A 25,908-nucleotide genomic window follows, 5' to 3' on the forward strand; every position below is an offset into this window, starting at 1 on the left:
GCGCCAGGATCAGTCTGCTTTCCAGCTGGAGCCTGGCGCTGATCCTGGCGCTTCCACTGAGCCCTGACAGCCCTGCAGCTCCAGCCATCTCTCGCTCAGGCTTGTGCGGTGCTGTCACCGGTTCAGCTCATTCCCCTCCCCCGCTACCACTTTTCTGGGATGGTTGTGTACCACCTGCCATGTGCCAATGTACCACAGGTGGTACCCATACCACTGGTTGAAAAGCCCTGCTATAGGCTATAGAGAGTGGGAGAGCAAAGGAAAGTTCCTTTACACAAGCAAAAGCTACTAGCAAAACAAAATTTACTGTAGAATTTTAAACAAGTCTATTACATAAGTACAATAATACAGTCAGGAGTTGAACCTACTAGGTGGCATGTAATTAACACAAATGTCATTGTATGAACAAATACATTTCATAGTTACCTTCTTAGTTGCAACAGAGCAAATAATTTCTCTTCCTATTTGTCCTTCAGGTGAATATTCCAACTATTACAACAACAAAAATGCTGAAAGCAGCAATGAAGCATATAGAAGTAATAGCGAAAGCTAGACAGAAAGGTAATATTAAACATTGTGTGCCATATATTTAGAAATAAATCGACCTTTCTGCTCTTACATTTGCTTTTATTTTTATTCTTTTAAATATTGTCAGAAATGAATTTTCATATGAATTTTACTGAATTTAATTTTTCTACAGTAAAAAATACAGAATATTTACAGCAAGCAGCTTTAGAAGAATATGGACCATCACTCCATGTGGCTTTGAGAAGTAGAAGAGATGAACTCAATTATTTAAGAAAACTTACTGAACTTCTTTTTTCCTATATTCTGCTTCCAAAGGCAACAGATTGCGGGTATGCTATACTTCAAGTTATATTATGAAGCTCTAATATTCAGTGTGTTTAAATTTCCAATTTTTGTAAAATAGAAAAGCTAACATGTCAGAAAATCTTGCTATAGGCAGATTAGTCTTCCAGTCTTAATTTGTAACAGATAAATGAACTTTGAATAGTTGATTCTTTCACTGTCCATGAAAAGCCATCAGTGTAGGGTATGAATTTGGTGTTGTCGATGCTTGATTGTGCTAAATTTCAGTCAGTGAAGGATAATGTTTTATTTATCTTCAACCATCAGGTATGCCACCTCCATTGCACAAAAGGCCACACCAGTATTGAAATTGCTTATCAGGCCTGCATTGCAAAAAAGGATTCAATTTATTCCACATAAACCTGAATAAAATAACAAGTTGCAGACCTGTGGTTTACATGAATGGATTTTACTTGCCTCAAAACTTCTCAGATCCGTTGAATACTTATAGTTTGTCAACTAATTCCAACCTGGTCTTTGGAATTGGTTTGAATATTTCTTTCCTTGAATTTGCAAAACCAGATATAAAAGTAAATGGATGGGTGCATGAGTTTTGTGTTCATGTATTTGTATTTCTTCATGTTTTATGTGAATGACATATATAAGAACTTACCTCTCTGTAGTATTCTTCTTGCAGAGAGTTAATGGAGTTCTGCCTCTGGGGGTCAACTAGATAAGGAAGTCCACATCTTTTTGGCCAAAGCTTCTAGAGATGTCCACCAATAAAATTAACTTGTCCAGATTCAATGGAAAATATGGAGAGACCACCATAACAACAATCTTTGCTCTTCAAAGGCATGCCTGCCTATATATTTTTGCCTCTGAGTTGAGAAATCAGTGCTAGAATCAAGGACTTTTTTTTCTAAGTGAATGGCTGCAAATCCCAGATTTGGAATAGACTCCTTAGTACCTCTCTGGGATAACTAGCAATAGCTGTTTTAATACCACAAACTGAGAGATCCCAAAGAAGTTCTATTATGTAACTTGTCAGGAATGAAAGATTTTTTACTGCAATTATGTCACCAGTCCAGTTTGAGGATCACCTTGCCTATTAGTTTATGAACAGGACTTCTATTACATGCTTTTATATACAAGAAATACTCTACAGAATACCTCAAAATTCACTTTCTTCTCTAGATGCCTTGTTTACTTGTCCCTTCTCTAAAATGGTTGTAGAACCAGTTATACTGTCTAGAACAAATACCAGTTTCTCTGGAAAAAAAAACCCCCACTGCCCCTGCTTTAATCATTGCATTAACTTTGATAGGTGGATCCCATGATATTATGTTTAGAATCAGAGGGAGAGAAATTCACATTCTATCTAGCTGGACAGTTCTCTGTTATCAACTAACACGTTTGCACTAGAGCTATGAGTGTCTGCCTCAAAAAGCTGGCAGATAAAGGGGGAAATATTTCTGGTTGCTGAGACTTCTGTAATTTTATCCTATCTTTCAAGAAATCCACATAAGGAAACTTAAGAGAATCTTATTTTCTGGGGAGATGGAAGTTCTTAAAAGCGGCAGCAGCATCTTTTCTCTCTCCAAGCAGTAGCATAAAAGAGTTGGGCAGTTGCCATGGAGTGCTCATGCAAAATTTAGAGCACTTTCTTTGAAACATTTTTAAACTTGAGAGCCAGTTTGTTCTAGTGGTTAAGGCACTAGACTAGAAAGCGGGAGACTGAGAGTTCTAGTCCTGTCTTAGGCATGAAAGCCAGCTGGGTGACCTTGGGCCAGTCAGTCCGTTTTAGGCCAACCCATCTTACAGGGTTGCTGTTGTGGGGAAAGTAGGGAAAGTGTATAAATAAATACACTTTGTATAGTCTATGGCGAACCTATGGCACGGGTGGTGGCGAATCTATGGCACGGGTGGTGGCGAACCTATTGCATGGGTGCCAGAGGCGGCAGTGGTGGCGAACCTATGGCACGGGTGCCAGAGGCGGCACTCAGAGCCCTCTCTGGGGGCACGCGTGCCGTCGCCCCAGTCCTAGGCCTTCAGCTGGGTTTTATAAAATCTTTTCGCTTTAGGCCTCCGTCGCCATGTGCAAAAAAAAAAAAAGGTTCAGTCAGTCAATTTCAACTTTTTGTGGGGGAAAAAAAAGATCTTGCAAAGTTGGAATTGATTGATTGAACTTTTTAGTCCCACCCAGTCTGCCATTACCACCGCAGCCACGCCCACCCAATTGGCCACACCCAGCTAATGGGCCACACCCACCCGGCACTCGATGATGCATAAGTGAGTTTTGGATTGCAGTTTGGGCACTCAGTCTCTTAAAGGTTCGCCATCACTGGTCTATGTTATGCTGTTAATTAGTTAACCTTTTTGTTTAGAAGGTGCTTAGCTATTCTAGAAGTTATTTCCAATTGTCTGTTGCATTCAAGCATGTTCTTCTGAACAACTAACAGACTAACCGCTTGGCCCCAACTCTTTTAGCTTCAGAAATGGTAGAGATTAGATATTTGATCCATTCTGGATTATGTTTTTGGCAAAGCAGTGTTGACCTCTTAGCTTTGCAATCACCCGAACAAAGTGAAAAGCTTGCAGTTCTTTAATGTGACAACGAAACAAGGCTTACTTGCGACTTCAACTCTTCATATAGGTTTTACATGGATTTACACCATCTACCCTCACTCCCAACGATTATCTTTTCGGTCCTATGGCTTGCCTTGATTGTCTAAGAAACTGCAGGATATTACCAAAATGATATCTAGATGTACATCATTTTGAGGCAGAAATCCCACCACAAGTTTTTCTTAGCATTCTGAGGAAATCCTGCCCAGACACAAGTAGTCATATGTGCAGCATGAGAAATGAAGGAAAGAAAATTATAAATCGGGAACTGTTTTTTCTTTGTTAGTACAATACATGTAGTGCCAAGCTATACCTTTCTGTGTATCTGGCTTCTCTATATGTATTCCAGGAGAGCAAATTAAATTACTTAGAAATTATTAGTTATATGCAAGGATTACAAGCATCAAGAAGAAACAATGGCCTACAGCCAAAAAACTATGCTCAGTTCCATCCAGAGATGAAAATACAGTAGGCTGCTGTCATAATAAATGCCCTGTGTGGCATAGAACCCTATTATTTACAGGATCACCTGCTCCCAAAAGCTAAATGAGTAGAGTCTCCATTTTTAGAAGTGACAACATATTTCAGACGCATTTGCCATGTATTGCCTGCTTGATTTTAGTGACAGGTGTTGGGTTTTTTGGGTGTGTGTTTTTTTTTTTTGTATTTATTGGTTTTGACTTCTTTTCATTCTTTTGTATGCCCCCAAAGTCACATTGAATGGGTGGATATATAAAGACTACCAAAAAGAAAGAAGTGTGTGTGTGTGTGCGCGCGTGCGTGTGCAGAGCAGTTTTCTGTGAAAAAAATGTAAGAGGAAGTATATATGTATGTACTCTATTTATTTATTTAACAGTACAATAAGAAATTCTTTACACCAGTTTAATTTGAATGCTAACTTCATGAAAGCTTATGAAGAAGGTATATGATTGCATAAAATTGGCTTTTTCTCTCTCCAGGACATTCACCTTACTCATAAAAGAAATCCTATCGGGTTCTGTTTTCCTTCCCTCTATGGACTACTTAGCTGATCCGGTAAGTGCTGAGAAGCTTCAGGTAGTTTGTCTAGGCCAGGGGTAGGCAACCTTGGCTCTTTTATGACTCGTGGACTTCAACTCCCAGAATTCCTGAGCCAGCACTGGCTCAGGAATTCTGGGAGTTGAAGTCCACGAGTCATAAAAGAGCCAAGGTTGCCTATCCTTGGTCTACACAGGCCACGGCATGTGTGGTGGCTTATGAAATGTGCAATGAAGGAGGAAGGGGCTTGATGAGAACTTAGATTTTTATTGAAAAAATTAAAAAATGTTAACCTCAGGGTTGTCTCATTTTACATCCAATTGAATTATAGCTTGCAAGGGTTGGGTATCTTAGTTAGGTGCAATGTAGGAGGTGTTTGTTGAAGAATCTTGGTGGCCTAATGGTTAAGATGCTTGCCTCCCACTCGGGAGATTGAAAGTTCAATCCTAGGCAACGACAGATGTTTCTCTGTCAGGGCACAAATAAAAAAATATCTGCTGTGAGCTCCACGTGGTGTCAGGAAGGGCATCTGACAGTAAACACTCAGCTCTATACAGTCACCCCCAACTGTACCCTGAATTAAGGGATTACAGGGTCATAAAAAGGGATTTTTTGTTGAAGAATCTTTAAAATCTGAGGTGCAGTTTCCCATTTTGCATCCCCATTCTCAGTCACTGCAGCTTGAAGTGTTGGGAAAGGAAACGGGTTTGTGACATTGAGAATTGCTTCCTTAGAATAGCAGTTGTCTTTCTCTTAATGTTATCTCCTCGTCTTTCCTATTTTAGCATAAAAGAACGAACATTAGAGAAGAGTTGGGAGGCAGCTAAGCTTGATAGATAAACTTCTGGTAGATAAACTTCTAAGTTGACCATACTAGAGAGTTAAATAAATTCATGTTATCATTTTATGTACATTTACACAAAGGTTCTTGTAAGCCACATCTAAGGTCTATAAAAATTGTATTACATGTATTACATGTTGCATGCAAAGTAGTACACTAGTAGAAGAATTTCATGAAAATCAGGTTAGAGAAGGCTTTGTAGAATGGAGCTGTTATGTAAATATATGTATGGAGGAGGTTTTCCCTGTTTGCCGAATTATGAATTTCCTGTTTTTTCCCTTAACTGCAAGAAAAAATGAACTACAAAGCCCAGCCCATTAGGATCTCCTTTGTGGGGATTGAGTTCCATTTCGAAAGCATGGAGAAAGGCAAAAAGTTCCATTCAATTCTGTACTCTTCACTTGTAGAAGCAGATAATGATATGATAATAACAACTGATCAGAGCACTCAGAGTAATATCTAAAGGACTTCCTCAATACCTGGAAATATTGAATTTATCACACCTGAACATCAAATTTTACAAAATACTTTTGTGCTTGGAACTGTCTAAATTCTTAGACTGTATCTTAATAATTGTTGGGTCCTTGGTTTCCATCAGTCTTAGATGTGAATCTAACTGTAGATAACCTACACATTAAATTTCTATGGCAGGTGTATTGAGGGCTCTATTTCTAGAGCATATTGCTGTTTCAGTGTACAGTATGGGACCAGAAATAGAGATGGAGGTGGTAGTACAAGTTGTGGCATTTTCCCCCCAAACGTTATCCTTCCTCCCTTCTTCCTGTACTGCTCTTCTACTAGAGCCCTGGACTTGGTCTATCAATAGTCCATTTTATGAAAAAATTAATAAAAATCAGAGTTGCCAAACATTCCATTCATCATTGGGCAGAGGAACAAAAAGATATGTAGCATTCTCTTTGCTACCATGTAGAGATAATCTGGATATTTACATTCCAAATTTGGTAGCCTCACCCTAACTGGATGTGTTGAGTATGTAGGAAAAGAAGTAGGTGGTTAGGTGGAATCTCATATGGTTCTGGGCCCCTAAGTGGTAGTTTACGTCTCAGTTTTACAAAGACGTTGGCTGATTTCCCAATAAGTCTTTCCCACAAGTTGGAAGAAGGGTAGAAGTGCCGAATTCTTCTAATGGTGGGGCTTAAGAGTCTTTAAGAAATGTTTCTAAGGGAAATATAACATTAGGTGCTTTTTGTCTCAGCTACTTCTTAAATATGTCTACCTTTTCTTTTAGGATACTGTGAACCACTTAATACTTATCTTCATTGATGACAGCCCAGTGAGTACTACAAGAAAAAAAGAATTATAGTAATTGTGAAATCATACAGTTTTGTTCCTGGATGCTGGATTTTTTTTCTGGATTTTTTTCTTACAGCCTGAAATAGCAACTGAACCTGCTTCACCTTTGGTTCCTTTCTTGCAGAAATTTGCAGAACCTAGAAGCAAAATATCTTCTGTAAGTGTGAAAAAAGCATGTTAAGTGTATATGCCTTTAATTATAAAATGATGGCATGGATAGTTAGAAATAAATTCCATATTGAATCTTCTATTAAGGCCTTGCACTTTGAACTGAAAGAATTTGAAGACAAGCAGGATCTTTTCTTTCTATTTATGAGTTTTTTGAAGAAAGAAGGAAAAGTACACGTATTGCAATTTTACCTGGAGTTAGGTAAGAAATCCTTCTCAATGTGTTATCTTTTTAGTTACATTAAATAAAAATTCATTGTAAAAATAAAAAAAAGTTGCTCCTGCAATGCACTTAAGGCTGTGCTAGCAAAACAGAAGGTATAAAGTGGCTTCCAAACTAAAGCTTATTATCTAATACATTCAATCATAAAAGAGGATGGAAAGGAAGAAGGAAAATAAGGGGAAAACTAATTTTTAAAGTGATACTTATTACATTAAAATATAAGCTTGGACAAATAGCTTTTTTGTTGACATTTTTCAGATTATGTATTGAACTCAAATTTCTTAAAATAAGGTACTCTGATTTTTTTTGAAAGTGAGCTGAATTGGAAAACCTCTCTGATGCATCATTCTGTTTATATTGTAGTAGCTATTGGATGCCAGTTGGAAGCTCCCATTCAGGGGGCTTGAATCTGTATCCTGCCATTTATGAAATAATTATCTCCTGGGCTGCCAAAAATACAAACCTTTTCCCATTTGTAAAATGTTAGGTTAGTAATTTGGGCAGGCTCTCCTTTCAAAAGCATTTTTTTCTTTATAACCCGAAGGAAGGATTAACATTTTGAGAGTCGTCTTTCTCTCTAACCACTTATATACAATTTGGCTTCGCTTGACTATTTTTGCCTTGTGAATTGCCTTAAATCAGTCTCTGACTTTGCTAATATAAAATCAAGTATTTTTTTTTTACTTCTACTCTATGATGCTGCAGTTTTTTTTACAGATAAAAGAATCTTCAGTTGTATCTCAAATGGTAAAAGCAGTGGTTGCAAATTATCCCTTAATGCAGGAATAGGCAACCTTGGCTCTTTTATGACTCGTGGACTTCAACTCCCAGAATTCCTGAGCCAGCATGGCTCCCTTTCCCCTCAGCACGGCTGGCTCAGGAATTCTGGGAGTTGAAGTCCACGAGTCATAAAAGAGCCAAGGTTGACTACCCCTGCCTTAATGTAACACCCCCAAACTCCTCTGGATTATTTGAATTTTCATAGTTTTCTGAAGAACCTAAATACATTTTAATTTTGGGAATGTCTAGATTCACTTATATAAAGTTGGATGGAATTTCATGTTGCCTCAGGGAGCCACAGAATCTTCACACTGGCCAAATTCAATTCTGAATTTAGATTCATATACCTTTTCTTGCAAATGAATTTCTCTGGTTCTTGGTAAGAGAAACGATGTCAAATAATTTCTAGCAAATGCACAGATTACTTGTTCGTATTTATTCAACAGTGTTACTATTGAAATTGCAGTTGGTGGAATAATTATTGAGAATATTTTAAAGTAAAGGATTAACCTATTTGCATTTAAACATTTTACATTTTATGTTTATTTTAAAATATCTGATTACATGTTAATATATTACAGCAAATTTTTGTATTTCACGTCTTGATTCCCCCCCCCTTTTTTTTTCTCCCCCAGACTTAATTCTCTTTCTATAGTTGGTTTTCTGGCTTAGGAAAAAGCACTGTGAGGGGCAGCGCTTTAACTTTGATTAAACTTCAACTTTCTGTTTGGCCAAAGATAGAACTTAGTCAGCAGTGATGCATCCTATTCTAAATTTTACAGAGATAAATATATGTCAGGGATCCCAAAACAGATTTGTTTCAATTTGCTGGGGTTTGTGTTGTTATCATAATTCAATGTTTATGGATTTAATAGGTAAAACTATCAAAATATATAAAGAACATTTTTTTAATAAAGGAAAACTGCCAGTGTTCTGAACTCAATACATTTCTTTCTTTCTTTTTATCCGCATCAACAGAGCAATTTAATAATAGAATTTTGCAGGCAGAATTATCAGATTCTGAGAAAATGTCCCTCCATGAAGAAGTCAAGAAAATCTATGAAACATATTGCTTAGATGAAAGCGTTGACAAAATTAAATTTGATTCTTTCATTGTGGAAGAGATACAAAGTAGTAAGTGAAATCAAAAGGAAAATATATTTGAAGTTATTGCATTTTTTTCTGTATGGTACTTGTAGAATAATACAGATATTGGATGAATATGTCTTAGCAATGTTAAGAATTTGGGGCATTGTTTTACCATTACCTATGGAGGATATATTGGGAAAGGCTGGTCTACTCAGTGAGCATATAACAAGGAAATTCTAGCATTCCCTAATTATTAAAAAAAATTGCTCTCTCTTTGTACCTTGATCAGCCCCCCCCCCCATATTTCCCATGAAATGAGAAACAAATAGATGTGGTGCCTTAGTAAAAATCAAGGTTGACTTCTGATGACTTTATGGAAATGTACACGTAACTTTTTGACAACAATACAGAAATCATTTTCAGTGGCTTCTTTTGGGATATTTCAGTTTCCTAGTCTAAACTATAGATTTGGGATTCCTTGAAGTCTCCCATTCAATTTGTCTGTCTGTCTGTGTCTGTCTGTCTGTCTGTCTGTCTGTCTGTCTGTCTGTCTGTCTGTCTGTCTGTCTGTCTGTCTGTCTGTCTGTCTGTCTGTCTGTCTGTCTATCTATCTATCTATCTATCTATCTATTTGGGATTCCTTGAAGTTTGTTCATTCATTCATTCATCCATCCATTCATTCACCGAACTTACAAATGGATAGCTTATATAGTTGTAAACACATAAAAACAAAGAACAAATAACATAGCACATCAGACATATGGGCTCAACCAAGTTCTCCTAGCCCCATTCTACTTAATTTCTAAACTCAAACAAAATCAGCCAAATGCTGCTAAGACAGATGTCTTAATCCTGAAATATTAAACTTTCCTATAACTAAATGTTTTCATATTTATTATTGACATGTCTCACATTTTCATCTATAGTTGCTGAAGGCCCCTATAAGGAAGTTGTGAAGCTACAACAAATGCGGTGTTTCTTTGAAGCCTATGAACAAGTTTTCTCGCTCTTAGAGAACGTCTTCATACCTAAATTCTGCCACACGTATGAGGTAACAAGTATTTGTTTATATTTGAGCCACCTCAGTTTGTAATTTTAACTTTTTTTCAGTTTTACTTTTTGAAATTTTCGAGCTCAAGGAGTCTACTTGCTTTTTGTCTCTCAACTGACATAATTCTAGAATGAAATAACTCCTCTATATTAGCTCTAATGTCTGCACATATTCCAGAATTCTACAATGAATTAATCCCTCTATTTTAGCTCTAATGTCTTAAAAGTATTCTAGACTTATGGAATGAAATAACCCCTCTGCTTTAGCTCTAATGTCTGCTTAAATTATTGCAGTGCACAAGTGTGGAGCTTCCTTAAAAATAATAGAGAGATAATAATGTAGAATACTGACAGAAATTGAGCATTATGATCATGTTGTGCCACTATAGCTAGTATCTGTACTAACTACTAATTCTTGGTCCATTCAAAGCTCTGGTTTCCTCTTTTAATGTCTATCTAGGTTTAAGAGAGGTCTCTTCTCTAATACATAGGCTTGTGAAAGTCTTTTCCAGTACAATTTATCAATTTTAGAGAGGTTCACCAGGATGGACCCTAGTGTCTCCTTGGTATCAGGCAAATATTTGTTTCAGCTCACTTTTTTTACTGTCACAAATATGTACTATATACATTTTTAAAAATTATAGTACAGTATCAGAAAATATGTTCAAACATTTTAGTTATTGCTATCTACTGTTTAGGTCTTTAATAGATTGCAGTATTGCCCTGCTTTCCATGCTGCTACGTATATGAGCTATAAGTGATTTTTATTTCTAATCTGTATCTTTGTAAAATTGTTTCTGAAGAAAATATAATATAGCAAATGGAATAAAATAAAATAAGCATGCTTGGCAATTTTACAATTATTTTTCCTTATTTAGTATTTCAAGCACCTCTTTCAAGAAGTTGAATCCCCAACACGCAATTCCAAGTCAAACAAGTAAGTAAATGGTTAGGGTTAATCCTCAACGTATGACCACAGTTGGGAGTGGAAATCTTGTATAAGTTGAGGCACCCATGTAACTGACCCATTTTTTTTTACATTTCTTGCAGTGATAATTAAGCAAAAGAACACAGTTGTTAAGCAAACCCATTCTTCTGAATGGACTTTTTTTGCTGCAAACTGGCAAAATGGGTCACAAATAATGGCCACATGATTGCAGGATGCTTCAACTGTGGTAAAAGTGAGCCAGTTGCCAAGACCCAAAATGGGATCATGTGACCCACAGAGGGTGGCAACTTTTTACAACAGCCAGAAGTGCTTTATTGTGCCGTAAAAGTACCCATTCGGAGCTGTCATAACTCCAAATGGTCATAAATAAATGGTCATAAGGCGAGGACTACTTGTATAATATACATGCATGTGTTGAAAGTTTTAAAGAATATATCTGTTGGATGGGTTCATTACGATTCACGTTAATTTTTGAAAATGGACTATTGTGCTTCTTTGGCTGTAATTCAATATGTCATTCTTTTAAATATAGGTAGCCCTATGGTTATGACAGCAATTGGGACCGGAATTGCTGCTTAATGAAAATTATAGTAAAGCGATCATAAAATGGGAGGCTGGGTGACTGAATCACACTAGAGACGGCAATCCCAGTTGCCATCATAATCCCAAGACCACACAGGTCATTAAGTGGGGAGTAGTGGGTGTCTCAGGCAAACAGGATGGTGGATGAGAGCTACAAGTGGAGGCGGGGTGCCCATTCTGCCCACCAAAAAGGGACCTCAGCAACTGTGCACTACTGCCAGTTGGGGCAGTTGTTTCCCCGGTGCCTCCCTCATGTTTAGCCAGGATGCTTGGTAGTGATTCTTGGCAGCTACTTAACTAAGGGCTTCCAACATAGCAGGATTAGCCGGAGGGGAAGGCAGCAGTGAGTCCAGTGGACAGGAGGCACTGCAAAAGGCAGCTGGGGGTGGAGGGGAGGCAGTTGTATATGCAGGGCTGTCTGCAAGCACCCAAATTTTGATTATGTGATCACAGGGGCCAGAACCTGGAGGGGCAGTCATAAGTATGTTTATTCAGCACCATTGTAACTTTGAACAGTCGCTAAATGACTGGACGTAACCTGAGGACTATCTGTATTCTTTCTTCCATAATTGACAATGTCAACAAGGCCATATTGTGACAAAACAGCCATTATTAACAAAAGGCAGCAGTCGTCATATTTGTTATCCAGTGTGGCGCCCAACGACAACAATGTGTCTGTTATACATGGCTTTTGATGCCTGCTAGCTTCCTATCCTATTAAACTATTTTTTTTAATTCTTTTCATTAAAAATAAATGGGAATTACCATATAGCAGAGCGCTATAGCCTCTGTTTAGCAAACTTTTATGTGGAGCACTAGTTCAACATTACCTCATGAAACAACACACTTTTCCAAAAACAAATTAAAACTTCTGGGATGTTTTGCTTCCTATTGCTGTCCAGCAGTTCCAGGAAGCAGGACAAGCTTCTGTCCTACCAGTGAGCACCCTGAGCAAATTGCATTCGTGGTTGTGTCAAGGTGAAGCATAGCTGTGGCAAAGTAATTACTAATTATCTCATTGGTTTTACCAATGAAAGAAAATTCTGTCAAAAAAATGCAGTTTTGTAGTCTGTCTTCCTCTTTTTTATTTCCTCTCAAGCCTCCCAAGAACCAAGACACGTGGAGTTATTTCTGAGTAGTTTCCTTTATTGTTCTTCACCTGTGGACATTTATAAATGTTTAGTAAGATCACACCTGGAATACTGCGTTTAGTTTTGGTCTCATTACAAAAAAGATGTTGAGACTTTGGAAAAAGTGCAGAGAAGAGCAACTAAGATGATTAAAGGCCTTGGAAACAAAAGCATATGAAGAACGACTGCGGGAATTGGGTATGGCTAGTTTAGAGAAAAGAAGAAATAGGGTGACATGAAAGTAATATTCCAGTATTTGAGGGGCTACCATAAAGAAGAGTGGGTCAATTTGTTTTCCAAAGCACCAGAAGGCAAGACAAGAAATAATGGATGGAAACTAATCAAGGAGAAAAGCATCCTGAAATTAAGAAGAAGCTTCCTAACAGTGAGAACAATTAACCAGTGAAACAGCTTGCCTTCAGAAGTTGTAGGTGCTTCATCTCTGGAGGTTTTTAAGAAGTGACTGGACAGTCATCTGTCTGAGATGATATAGGGTCTCCTGCTTGAGCAGGGGGTTGGACTAGAAGACCTCCAGGGGTCCCTTCCTACTCTATTCTGATTGATTGATTGAGTCTTGCCAAACTAAAGCACTTATTTGCATAGCTGTAGATATACTCTGTGAGTTGCTAGGGAGTAGCCATTTTTACCCACTTCTTTCTGACTAAACGTTCCAAGCTTAGCTGCCTCTTTGTCCTCTGAAATGCAGTTTCTCCCTCTTGGGAATCCAGACTACATTCCACCACAGCTGCACAGAAAAAAAAAAACATTTTGTCCTCACAGTTTCCTTTTACTTGATTGGAACAATGGATGTAAAGTAACGTGCTATTGTAAGCTTGTAAATTATATACGTTTTGCCAATAAGACTGCTTAAATATACCCCTCTGAAGTATTTTCTCATTTTGAAATTATTATGAATGTGCCATTTGCTGCTTGTTTTATGCAGAAGCATGCATAGAAGAGAATCGTCTGGAATCAGAAGTATAAGCAGCAAAATTAAAGGAGTATTCAAAAGCACTACAATGGAAGGGGCTGTGCTACCTGACTATCTCCTCGCTGAAGGAGAGGATGATTTTGTGAGTTGAGCTAACAATTCTGGTTGCACAGTTCAGCATTGTGTGTATTTTATTACATATCCGCCATATCTGCCATTTCTGCACTGTTCTTTTCATCTGTTCCAAGTCCTTTTTCATTTTGCTTTATGTTTGTTGTCTGTCAACATAATTTACACCATGAACATGACTTTCCAGTAATGAAGTTCTTTTATTTATACAGGTAGTCCTCGACTTACAAGCACAATTTTGCCCAAAATTTCAGTTGTTAATTGAATTTTGACCCATTTTACAATCTTTCTTGCCACAGTTGTTAAGAGAATCACCACAGTTGTTAAGTTAGTAACACGGTTGTTAAGTGAATCTGGCTTCCCCCATTGACCTTGCTTGTCAGAAGGTCTCAAAAAGTGATCATGTGACCCCGGGACATTGCAACCGTCATAAATATGAGTCAGTTGCCAAGCATGCGAATTTTGATCGTGTGACCATCGGGATGGTGCAATGGCCATAAGTGTGAGAAATGGTCATGAGTCACTTTTTTCAGTGCCATTGTAACTTTGAACAGTCACTAAATGGGCTGTTCTAAGTTGAGTATTCTAAGTTGAGTATTTGGGATCATGCGGCACTTTTCAAAATTAATCCTCCCCATCCCAGATACCTTTCATTTGTGTGGACTTCAGTTCCTAGAATTTTCAGTATCAGTCAGCTAGCTGGGAAATTTCAGTCATTAAAACTCACATAATTGGAGATGCCAGTATCTATGGGGGGTGGCAAAGGTGAAGGGGACAAGGATGTCACAGCAGCAAGTTGAAAGCCCAACCCCTTTGTACATGAATTATATTGCACACACCTACAAAGAGATGGGACTTGCATATTTCTTTTCATAGATAATTAAATGTGGAACCTTTACTTCATCGTTTCAGCATCTTTTAATAAAATTAACTAATCATATTAGGCAATATCTGTGTCATATTGCATTAAATTTTCTACAGATATTACATATTGCATGTGCAAGTATCTGATAGCTAGCAAAGGAATTTGTGAATAACATGTTTATTTGTTGCCCCTTTCATAAAAGAAAACTATAAATGAAAGTGATTCAAATTATCTCTACTAAGTACTCTTTTTAACTATGTAATTAATTTAGATTGGTTTATAAAACACATGCAGATATGCATACAATTCAGCCTACATTGCACAAAATAAATATAATTTGATGGCCTGGTGTGGTATGTAATTTTTCAGAACAATTCTTATTAATTTCCTATTTAATTCTTTCTGTTTGCTTCCCTGTTTGCTTATACTTTAAGAAACACTTGGGTACAGATAATCTTTGCTTAGTGACTGCCTCATTTAGCAATTGTTAAAATTGTGAAGGTGCTAAAAAAAACTTTATAACCAATATCCAGGTTTGTGATCTTCACAGTCTCCCGTTATAGTCAGTACACATTGTCCTTTGGCTCACCTGTTTATTTTTATCCCCCTCTTGTAGAGTGAATGGGGAATGCAATGGACTGTTTGCTCTAGGACTGGCAGCCAGTGCTTTTGATGTGTACTCTGTATTGTGTTCCTGCTTATTCTCTTGCAATCCCTTCCTTTCCAATGAATGTGAAAGCAAACATTAATGCTTTTCTTGCTAATTAAGCCAATGTCAGAGTAAGCATTCCAAGAGCAGGAGAATAGTTAGGAGGGAAACAAAAGCCAAAAGTGTGAAACTGATTAGTCTTGTCAGTTTTAAGGTGTTATCCCAGCTTTGGAGTAAACATTCTAAAGGGCAAAGGAGCAGGGAAAGAAAAGCACAGTCATGGTCCCACTTAGTGACTGCTTTGCTTAGTAACAGAGGTGTTGATTCAATTGTGATTGCTAAACGAGGACTATCTGTACAACTGCAAAACGTAAGTGCTTGGTGGTATTAGGAGAAATTCCTCATAATCAAACATCTTTGGATTTATGTTGCTTACTTTCAAATTCTTTTGTCACTGTTGAAAAATTGTGTGTATCCTCTGTTATAGAATCATTGAATCAATTTAGTACAGAGTTAATCATAACCTATCTTGCTTTTAATTTAAAGCAAGCTAATGATAGTTCATATTTTGATTTTTCATCAAATTATGGTTCCATCATATTATGGTTGAGTGGAGAAAACACATCTCAAATCAGTGGTATTTTTTTCAAAAGATAACTTTACATTTATTTAACTTTTAAGTGCAGTCTTATTTTTCGTTGTACAGTTTTCCTTCCATTTTGTTCAAATAGCTTGTCCTATTTAACACTTCCGTTTCTACTGTAAATACAGTGGAAGAACAGGATCTCTACTATGCACATGGTACAATACATGTAGTCACCTAGGCTGGAATGGCCTTTCATGTGGTAATTTTTACTGTAGATTGAAGAAGGCATTATGGTAATGGAAGATGATTCACCTGTGGAGGCACTTAGTATGCCTAATACACCTCGCAATCTTGCTGCTTGGAAAATTACCATTCCTTATGTTGACTTCTTTGAAGACCCCTCCCTTGAAAAGAAAGAAAGGAGAGAGAGAATTCCTGTATTTTGCATTGATGTGGAAAGAAATGACAGGCTGGCAAGTAAGCATTATAAAATGTATACACAAAGTCTTCCAACACTTTTAACATTTATGCTCAGTTTGACACTTGTGTTGTCTCAGATAACGTTTCCAAAAACATTTAAGCCTGAAACATGGAAGAAGGAAAACATCTGACATTTTACGACGTGAAGAATGATTGTAAAATATGGCATTCGTCGTAGATTGAGTTTCTTTTGTGAACACCTCAGGGTGAAGCTTAATGGAGGGATAACAGATCAATCGTTAGGCCCCATTTTTTGTGATCCATTTGTCCATGGTAACGACATTTCCCAGGTCCTCCAGGATAGAGCAGAACAGCTCCCCCGGCGTGCACCTTCATATATTTCCTTGTACAATACCTTTCCCTAATGAGTGGTGTCCATCTGTGAAGAGAGAAAGGCATCTGCAGATAAAATGCAGTCAATTGACATTTTCTTTTAAAATGTCACATCAGAGGCTAGCACACAGACAGAACTGTTTGATCCCCAAAAGTAAATAAGACTTGTTAGTTCTTGGTTGACAGACAACCAGGAAATCCCAGGGTTATTGTCTAGACCAGGGGTAGTCAACCTTGGTCATAAAAGAGCCAAGGTTGACTACCCCGGTCTAGACTGGGAAGTTGGGGGGAGGGACCTCAGAAAAAGGCAGGAACAAACCATTTCTGTATTGCTTTCTAATTTAACTACATGGATGAAACCTGAAATCCCCAGAGTCAAACTTGATAACAAGAGTGTTTATCTTAATGATGACAATAGTAAATTATGACTGCTAATAAAAGCTTTTATTAAGTTCGAAAAGTGTGAGGTTTAAAATATGGTTGAAGACTTGCTTTTAGCTCTGTTAGATGTTTCCATATAAAATGCTTTTATTCTGGACAAATAAAAAATGATAATTTTGTCTCTTTATTTTCAGTTGGGCATAAACCTGAACGCTGGTCAGTCTATAGAAGATACTTTGAATTTTATGTGCTGGAATCAAAGCTAACAGAATTTCATGGTATGCTTTCTCTACCACCTATTTATGGGGATATTGTTGTGTAACAGTAAAAAAAAATTAAGCTTGTATAAGTGAAAATAAACTTTCAACATGTTTAAATTTTATTGTATGACCAGGTGCATTCCCTGATGCTCAACTTCCCTCAAAGAGGATTATTGGACCAAAGAATTATGAATTCTTAAAATCAAAGAGAGAAGAATTTCAAGAATACCTTCAGGTAGGAGAAAACATTTTTGGGGGTTTATAAATCAGTGGAATTATATGTATTTTCTAATAGACAATTATGTTTCTCCAATATACTCTTATCTATCTATCTATCTATCTATCTATCTATCTATCTATCTATCTATCTATCTATCTATCTATCTACAATCTATCTATCTATCTATCTATCATCTACCTACCTACCTACCTACCTGCCTGCCTGCCTATCTATCTATCTATCTATCTATCTATCTATCTATCTATCTATCTATCTATCTATCTATCTATCTATCTATCTATCTATCTATCTATCTATCTATCTATCTATCTATCTATCTATCTATCTATCTATCTATCTATCTATCTATCTATCTATCTATCTATCTATCTAATCTGTAAATACCATATATGTAGCTGCCCTCTTTTCAACCAACTCTGGGCAGCTCCCAGACAAAAATTAAAAAATGTATAGAAAACTATAAAACTCGACCAGCTAAAATATAAAACATTAAAAACAAGAAAAATCTGGTGTATTCAGTGCTAACGTGCCATCGTCTAATGTTCTCCCAATACTTGTGGGAAAGGGCAAGCCTTCAAAGCTTTTTGGAAGACTAGGAGAGTGGAAGCCTGGCAGAATTCAGGGAGCAGAATGTTCCATAAGGCAGAGGCTGCCCTGGAAAATCCATGCTTCCTAGCTGCCATCAGATGACAATATTTGTGGGAAGTGACAAGGAGACTGCCTCCCCTATCTGACCTGGTGGGATGGGTGGATGTCTTTAGGGAAAGGCAGCCCTGCAGATATCCTGGGCACATGCCATACAGGACTTTAAAGACGATGAACAGCATCTTGAATTGCACCTGGAAAGAAACTGGCAGCCACTATAGCTCCCATAACAGAGGTGTTACATGGACAAATAAGGGCCCCCATTACTGTGTGCACTGCTATATTCTGGACCAAGTGGTTTTCAAGAGTAGCCCCATATACAGTGCTTTACAGTAATCTATCTTTTCTCAGCATAATTTACTTATTAGGCTAAATTATCTTTACTGAAGAGACGGCCACTAGATTCTACCTTTTTGTTTTCCTCACAGAAACTTTCACAACATCCAGAGCTAAGCAACAGCCAACTTTTGGCTGACTTCTTATCCCGTAATGGTGGAGAGACACAGTTTCTTGATAAAATATTGCCTGATGTAAATTTAGGTAAGAAAAGTGCTGTTATTTTTTAAAAAAAATGGATTCTGAATTGAACTGCAAGTATAAGGACAACTAAATCAAGTTGCCACTCAAAAGTATGATTTCTTGTCACAGTTTGCATGACACAATATTGATGTTTTCCTAAGAGTACAAGAATGTTTCACTTTAGTACAAGGCTGTAAATGAAAGCCAATAATGAGCTTTTAAAATATCTGTACAAACATTGTTATGGTTTGGTTTGGAATCCACAGATCATTAGGTAGAAGTAGAACAAGGGAACATTTTCATTGACCTCCGATAAATTGTGTCCGAGTTCTGCGAACATAATTTATCTGAAGAGTCTATTAATACTCAGAATCTTAGCTTTGTATCTGGACACATGGTGGGGTTGAAGTGCTAAAGATTGGGTAACTTTTTGATATGATATAAGAAGAATCTGTTTCATGAATTTAGATATGAAACAGGCAGCCCAAAGAGCTTACAAAGTTAGAAAAGTGACAAGAGAATTAAAAAAAATAGTTCATATTTTTTTTTAAAAAAATCTATTCCTCTTTTTTTATCTTTTGGCATGCAGGTAAAATTATAAAATCTGTTCCTGGAAAATTAATGAAAGAGGTAAGACATGGTGTTTCCTTGTTATTTATAAACAGCATTTATCTCACATAGCTTCTATGGAAACCTGTCCATTCTAACTATTTTTGGCATTAATTTCAGAAAGGCCAGCACTTGGAACCATTCATTATCAATTTTATTACCTCCTGTGAGTCTCCCAAGCCTAAACCAAGTAAACCAGAAATTACTATTCTCAGTCCTACATCCGAAAACAACAAAAAGGTATAGTATGTCCTGTAGACTAGTAAAATATTCTAAATATTCAAGTAGAAGTATGACACTAGTTTCATGGTTCCGATAGATCAGCGGTTCTCAACCTATGGGTCGCGACCCCATTTGGGGTCGATCGACCATTTCACAGGGGTCGCCAAGCAAGGCTGTCCACCATTTTTTCCCCCCTTTTCCGGCGGGTGCCTTACCTCCCTTGAGCTGGGCCAGCTGGTGGTCGGCCTGCTCCGTCTCTGCCGCTTGCCAGCTACGCCTCGGCCGGCGCAGGGGGCGGAATCACGCATACGCGGTGCTCCCGGACAGGGAAAGTCCTCGACTTACGACCGTTTTAGTCCTCGACTTACGACCGTTTTAGTCCTCGACTTATGACCGGTTGGGGGTCGCGGCATTAAAAAGGTTGAGAACCACTGTGATAGATGAAACCAATTAAAAGAACTTCAAGGCAAGGATTTCTTCCTTAAAGAACATTTTATTCAGGAAACAAAGTATCGGCACTTACATAGTTGAGCCCAAGACTAAAGTTCCCTCCCCCTGATACAAAATAACAAGTTGCATTTCCCACCCCAGAAAGGCCGTCATAAATCACATTCACCAATTAATCTAAAATCCTCCCCACATTACTGCCCTGCCAAAACTTTATCTAGAATTGACCTTGAAGCTCACCCAGTTGCAATTGTTTAGGCTAACTTAAAAAGCTCAAGCATTCCTCCCTCCCCCCTTCTACATCTGAGAACCCCAAGCAACAGAAAAAGCACAAGTAAAGTAAAAGGTAAAATGGCGGCAATTTCTTAATTGTCACAGCGTTGACAACTAGTTAATAACTCACTTTATTATGACGATTAATATATTTCTGTTTGGGTGATTATTTATCATTTTCTTGCATATCCCTCATCATTACACATTTATTATGGAAAACAATAGTTGGCACATCTGATAAAAAATAAAGGATCTTGGTGGGCATGAAACCTAGTATTGTAGAAATTAAATACAAATGATAACCTACTCTAATTTTTATTAACACTCTTTAAAATTATGATTTTTGGCCTCCAAGGACTAGGGTGGTAGAATCGCTGTGATCCAGTGCCATTATAGATTAGGCAGATTTAAAATGTTTGTCTTTTTTTACTTAAGGAAGTTAAGAAAAAAAGCTTAGTTGACTTACCCCCAAAGTGCTTTTTCAAAGGCAACTGGACTTTGTTTTTTCCTAGAAAATGTTTCACTTCTCATCCAAGAAGCTTCTTCAATTCTTTTGAAAAAGTACTTTTGGGACAACCATGACCTGGATGACTGAGAATCTCCATTGACACTTAGTTGACTTAATTTATATAAAAATAGAACCCCATACAGTTGTACCAGTATGCCATTAAAATTTGGGAGCTTCATTTGGGGGCCACCAAAATTGTGAAAGGGAATCCCCACCGAACACACCCATAACTGACGAAAAAGTATTTTGTTTGGTGATAAAATTCCACAACATTCATGCTTTTTTAAAAACCTGATTTTCTCTGGTTTTAGCTTTATAATGAACTCTATAAGAACAATGCGAACCGTTCTGAGAATTTAGAAAGAAGACAGAATGAGAACTATTTCTTGAAGATGATGACAATTGAAGGAGTTTATGACTTCTTAATGTATATTGGTAAGAAATTGCTGACAGGGTTTTTATGAGAATGAGAGCAGAAGTGGAATGAGTGCAAGTGATTTTGTTTTCTGCTTCTTCTTTTGTAATATGAGAACTTGTAGACCGGTTGCGAAATCAGTGCCACCACTGTCTGTGCATTTTAATTATTTAGATTAGAATATTAATGTAGTACAGAAAACAGGAAACTCGTTTCGCCACAGGCAAATGAAACCAAAGTATTTTTGGAAACGGATGCCAAGAGAAGGCAAGCCAATATATGTTCCCTATTTCATGCGCTCTACCAGTGGAACTTATTGCTAAGAATAAGTATAAAACGAGGGTTCTCACAGTCATAAGTTCCTTATTAAATTCTTAGAAAGGCAGGCTTCTGCAAGCTGGAAGAAAAGTTATTACAACATACTGCATAGGTACTAATTCTGTCCAAGGTAAATATGCATTGGCAAAAATTTTCAACATATGAATATTTTTACAATTTGAGAGAGAAATAATATTTCAGATTATCTTGGGAGTCACTTAATAGTGAAATGGATGGCATATAAATTTAATGAATGTGTGTGTGTGTGTGTGTGTGTGTGTGTGTGTCGTATTCCTTAATCTCCCGTCTCCCTCAGAGAGGGACTCTGGGTGGAAACAAACAAACGAATAAAATTTTATTGTAAATATATGTCAAACATGAAATAGAAGCAATTAAATAAATATTAGTTTTTTAGTATAAAAGGCGAACTAATATTGAAGCCATTTAAGTTACTTAGCATAGACAATTCAGTTCTTTTTTATTTGTGCATGATTCGGAAAAATCCCTTAAGTTATTCACTATAAAGTGTAAGCCTTGATTTAGGAACATGTTATTTGAGAGTATGAATACTCTGTTATGCTAAATTAACTTTATAATCTTTTGAATTGATTTTGTCTGTTCAGATTGTGACAGAAATGTGTTTTAATAGGCAATATGTTGTTTGGGTTTAGAGAATGATTGAAAGATAAATACGGTGAGTGTAAAATTCCAGAGCATGTTTGAAGAATGTATAATATCATCATACTTCTGATTGTGCATTAAAGGCAATGAAGGACTGTTTTCTATTATATATATGAAAAGGTTGACTTGCAGACGAAAATCGCTGCCTTGTGCTCATTTTCCTTGATAAAACCATAAAATACTCAGGATTGGACAGGAGGTGGTAAGACGAGGAGAAATTAAATAGAATCTTCTGATTAGCTATCACTGAGTAATATTTTTAAGAAATGACACACACCGAGTGATTTTGCCTGGTCGTGGGCGGCAGCCCATTGGTTGGGGACCCCTGCCTTATTGGATCAGGTCGTAGACTGGCTAATCCAGCAAGGCTGTTAACTAAGATATCCATGGTAGATGAAGGCATCCGTTCTTCTGGTAGATAAGATAGCCTTGTTCTCAGTGTCAGAGCTGAAGTATTCTGCCATCTTTCATAATTGGCTGGAAAATAAGCTTTTTAATCTTTGTGAAATCTAAAAGTATAAGTTGAGAAAGTAGACTTTTAGTCAAAGATGAAGCAGTTGCTTTGATGTTAAATTTGTGTTCTACAATAATATAAAAAGTATTCTATGTTACAGCTAGAGTTGTTTTCCATATCCCTGACTGGCTTCATCACATCTTGATGGGTGGAAGGATTCTCTTCAAAAATACCTTAGAAAAATATATAGACAACTACTTGCAGTACAAACTAGAACAGCTCTTTCAGGAACACCGTCTGGTCTCACTGATAACACTTCTCAGAGGTTAGTAGAAAGCTGCAAATGAAGTCTTGTTATCAAAGATGTTGTTCTGTGTACATGGAGAAGGGTTGGCAGTCTATCACAGGCAGTCTATGTTAGCAGAAGCTAAATAAAACAAGTTTAATTTTACAGTGTTACTCTGAGGCCAAGTCCCTATTATTTAAGTGACTTAAATTGGCCAACTAATTAAAGCAAGTCTGCGTGAGTGGTTCTACATTGTCCCCAAAAAAGTGTTGTTGTTTTTTTTAGATGCTGTATTTTGTGAGAATTCTCAACCTCGCTCTCTCCAAGATAAGCACAAACGGGCAAAGCAGACCTTTGAAGAAATGATGAAATACATTCCAGGTTCAGTGTTTATGTGGCATGATTTATCAAGAAGAGAGGCAGTCTAAATGACCAAAGTCCATCAGGTTGAATGGCACTTGTTAATATAAACATTCTTACTATATGTTTATCAAAGCATTCTAGTATAAAAGGAGTGTAGGATTTAGAAATAGCTTCAGATGTATTGTCTTGCTAAAACTCATGACGCCCAAATGGGCTTTATAGGTATTGGTCTTTTCCTGTCCCCTTTACAAGCCATTCCCCTTTATTCTAATAGTGGCAGTGACCAAAGGTGGTACTAGTCATAGCATCTTCAGGAAGCAATATGCCCTTTGAGTTGAGTAGCATGGGCTGTGCTATCATATTACTGTTATATAGTGTTTAGTGGAAGAAAACATACAAATTAGAAATACGTTGGTTTTAATTCATGTAACAAGTTTTAAGCCACATGCAATAGCAAAAGCACTTAGACTTATATACTGCTCCATAGTGCTTTACAGCACTCTCTGAGCAGTTTACAAATGTCAGCATATTGCCCCCAACATCTGGATCTTCGGAAGGATGGAAGGCTGAGTCAACCTTGAGCTGGTCAGGATCAAACTCCTGGCTGTGGGCAAAGTTAGCCTGCAATACTGTATTCTAACCATTGCGCCATCACGGCTGCATGCAGGCAGTGCAATTTCTAGTATACATAAACTGTATGGTTGAAGCTATGTACACTGTTTTCCAATTAACTCACTGCTTGCCTTTGTAGGTATGGTAGGAAACAGACTCCATACTAGATTGACTAGATTGGTAGAATGGTTCCTTTACTGCAGATCTTCCAGATGAATTTGAGTTACAGCTGTCAGCCAGTTTTTCCACTAGTGAGGAATGGAGCAAGTTTCCCAACCCTATTCTATATGAAGGCAAAATCAGATGGAACCCAGAATTACGATAACTAAAATGTTATGCTAAATGGAACCAAAAGATGACCTCTTCTTCACTAGAACTGTTTCTCCTAAATAAATGGCAAGAGTTCAAGAAACCAGTTTTGTACTTAAATATCCAAAAGCGTATGGGTAATGTAGAAAGAGGTTTTGGAAAATGGAAGTAAAGGAGGTAGCAAGCAAACAAACAAAAATTTAGGAATCGGCTAATGGATTGTGGTGCGGCTGAATTTTGTTAGTAGCTCCACAAATATATTCTGAATCCCCTTCTCAAAACCAGCATCTCATGCCCAGGACATAACCAAGGCAAAATGCCAAAATGGAAATTGAAGTTTACAAGATGTGTCATACTCCCTGCATTATAGAATCAGGTCCCAAATACATTGTACTTTATTAGGTGTGGATTTTTTCAACTGCTAAGTCAAGTGGTCCATGAATAAGAAAAAGAAAATCTGGCTCTAAAAATGTGGGTTGAATGACAGAAAGTAGCAATCATGCATCTAGGAAAGGACATGAAACCGAGATTAAGCAAATCCCATGTTAATCCTAGAACTCTAGGTCAGTGGTGGTGAACCTATGGCACGCGTGCCAGAGGCGGCAATCAAAGCCCTCTCTGTTGGCACACGTGCCACCGCCGCCAGCAGCAGGTTGCCACCGCCGTCCGGAGGCTGCCACCGCCATCCGGAGAAGGAGCCCCACCCAGCACAAAGGAGGCAAAGCGGCCGACTAGCAAGCTCAAGTAGAGGTGGTAGAGCAGAGGTCACCAACCATTGTCGATTGGTGGACTGGAAGAAAAGGGAGGGGGAAGCATTTTACATGCGTGCATGCGTGCACGGGGCCGCGAGCACGCACGCGCTGCAAATAGGGTGGGGCTAGTGCCTGCATGATACTCACTAGCCCTGCCCCGTTCTTACGTGGTGCAGCACCTTGTATCTGTACCCCGCAGCGCGGCGGTAGCCGTTTTTGCGCCTTGCAGCACTGTGGCCCATTTTTGTGCCCCTGGGTTTTGCGTGCCAGAGGCGGTACTCAGAGATGCCTCCCTGCCCCCCCCCAAGGGCACCACACTGCTGATGCGGCCCTGGCACTTTGCAATAAATAAGTGGGTTTGGGGTTGTGGTTTGGGCACTCGGTCTCTAAAAGGTTCGCCATCACTGCTCTAGGTCAATACTATAAAAGATCTGTAGTCTGGTCTTGGGAAGTGAAAATTAAATCAAGTAACTGAAGTAAACTATTTGACTAAATATTAAAAAATATGCTATTGAAGGCAAGTTGTTGTGTTATGTTTTAAACATCTGTATTATAATGAGGGCTTTGGAAGAGACTTTGCTTACCTGTTACTTGGGGAAGTGGAAATGCTATGGGACTGAGCAATAACTGATTTTTAAATTGTAAGCCACCCAGAGTTGCTTTGCAGAATAAGGTGGGGCAGTGTATAAATTTAATTAATAATTAACACATAACCTTGGGGGGAATTAGTTGGGGAGCAGAGAAGTCTTGGTGCATAGCAACCGTTCCATTTGTTCAATTTCTTCTAATGTAATCGTTAAGAAAGTGCCCAAAGAGCTAGGCTGAAATGCCTATGGAGCTACGCAGGCCATTTTTCTCATTTGAAGGATTTACAGTTGGGGGCTGCTTCAAAAATGAAATTCCTACCTCTCCGATATAATTTCTTTACATGATGGAAAATTCGAGATATTTAGATCGTTGGTAAGAACTGTGCTCGAAAACAAATTGGAAGCCAGTGGAGCAGATTAGATATGTAATCTACATACTGCAAATTAGCCCAAATTTTACATTCACTTAGTT

At 37.8% G+C, this 25,908-nt stretch overlaps 1 protein-coding gene across 1 annotated transcript in view; it reads left to right on the forward strand.

Annotated features, from left to right (window-relative positions):
• SNX14 (sorting nexin 14) overlaps positions 1–25,908 on the forward strand; it is a 39,329-nt gene that overhangs the window by 9,366 nt on the left and 4,055 nt on the right. Inside the window, exons 7-25 of the mRNA XM_015812865.1 lie at positions 477–561; positions 701–857; positions 4,398–4,473; positions 6,546–6,590; positions 6,687–6,767; positions 6,866–6,980; positions 8,760–8,915; positions 9,797–9,921; positions 10,799–10,857; positions 13,525–13,654; positions 16,017–16,218; positions 17,130–17,213; positions 17,330–17,430; positions 18,510–18,621; positions 19,190–19,230; positions 19,330–19,449; positions 20,971–21,094; positions 22,688–22,852; positions 23,099–23,194. Coding sequence (XP_015668351.1) covers positions 477–561; positions 701–857; positions 4,398–4,473; positions 6,546–6,590; positions 6,687–6,767; positions 6,866–6,980; positions 8,760–8,915; positions 9,797–9,921; positions 10,799–10,857; positions 13,525–13,654; positions 16,017–16,218; positions 17,130–17,213; positions 17,330–17,430; positions 18,510–18,621; positions 19,190–19,230; positions 19,330–19,449; positions 20,971–21,094; positions 22,688–22,852; positions 23,099–23,194 — 2,074 coding nt within the window. The remainder of the gene's footprint in view (positions 1–476; positions 562–700; positions 858–4,397; positions 4,474–6,545; positions 6,591–6,686; positions 6,768–6,865; positions 6,981–8,759; positions 8,916–9,796; positions 9,922–10,798; positions 10,858–13,524; positions 13,655–16,016; positions 16,219–17,129; positions 17,214–17,329; positions 17,431–18,509; positions 18,622–19,189; positions 19,231–19,329; positions 19,450–20,970; positions 21,095–22,687; positions 22,853–23,098; positions 23,195–25,908) is intronic.

Source organism: Protobothrops mucrosquamatus, unplaced genomic scaffold (assembly GCF_001527695.2).
Source record: "Protobothrops mucrosquamatus isolate PMUCROS unplaced genomic scaffold, P.Mucros_1.0 scaffold114, whole genome shotgun sequence".
Taxonomy (NCBI): domain Eukaryota; kingdom Metazoa; phylum Chordata; class Lepidosauria; order Squamata; family Viperidae; genus Protobothrops; species Protobothrops mucrosquamatus.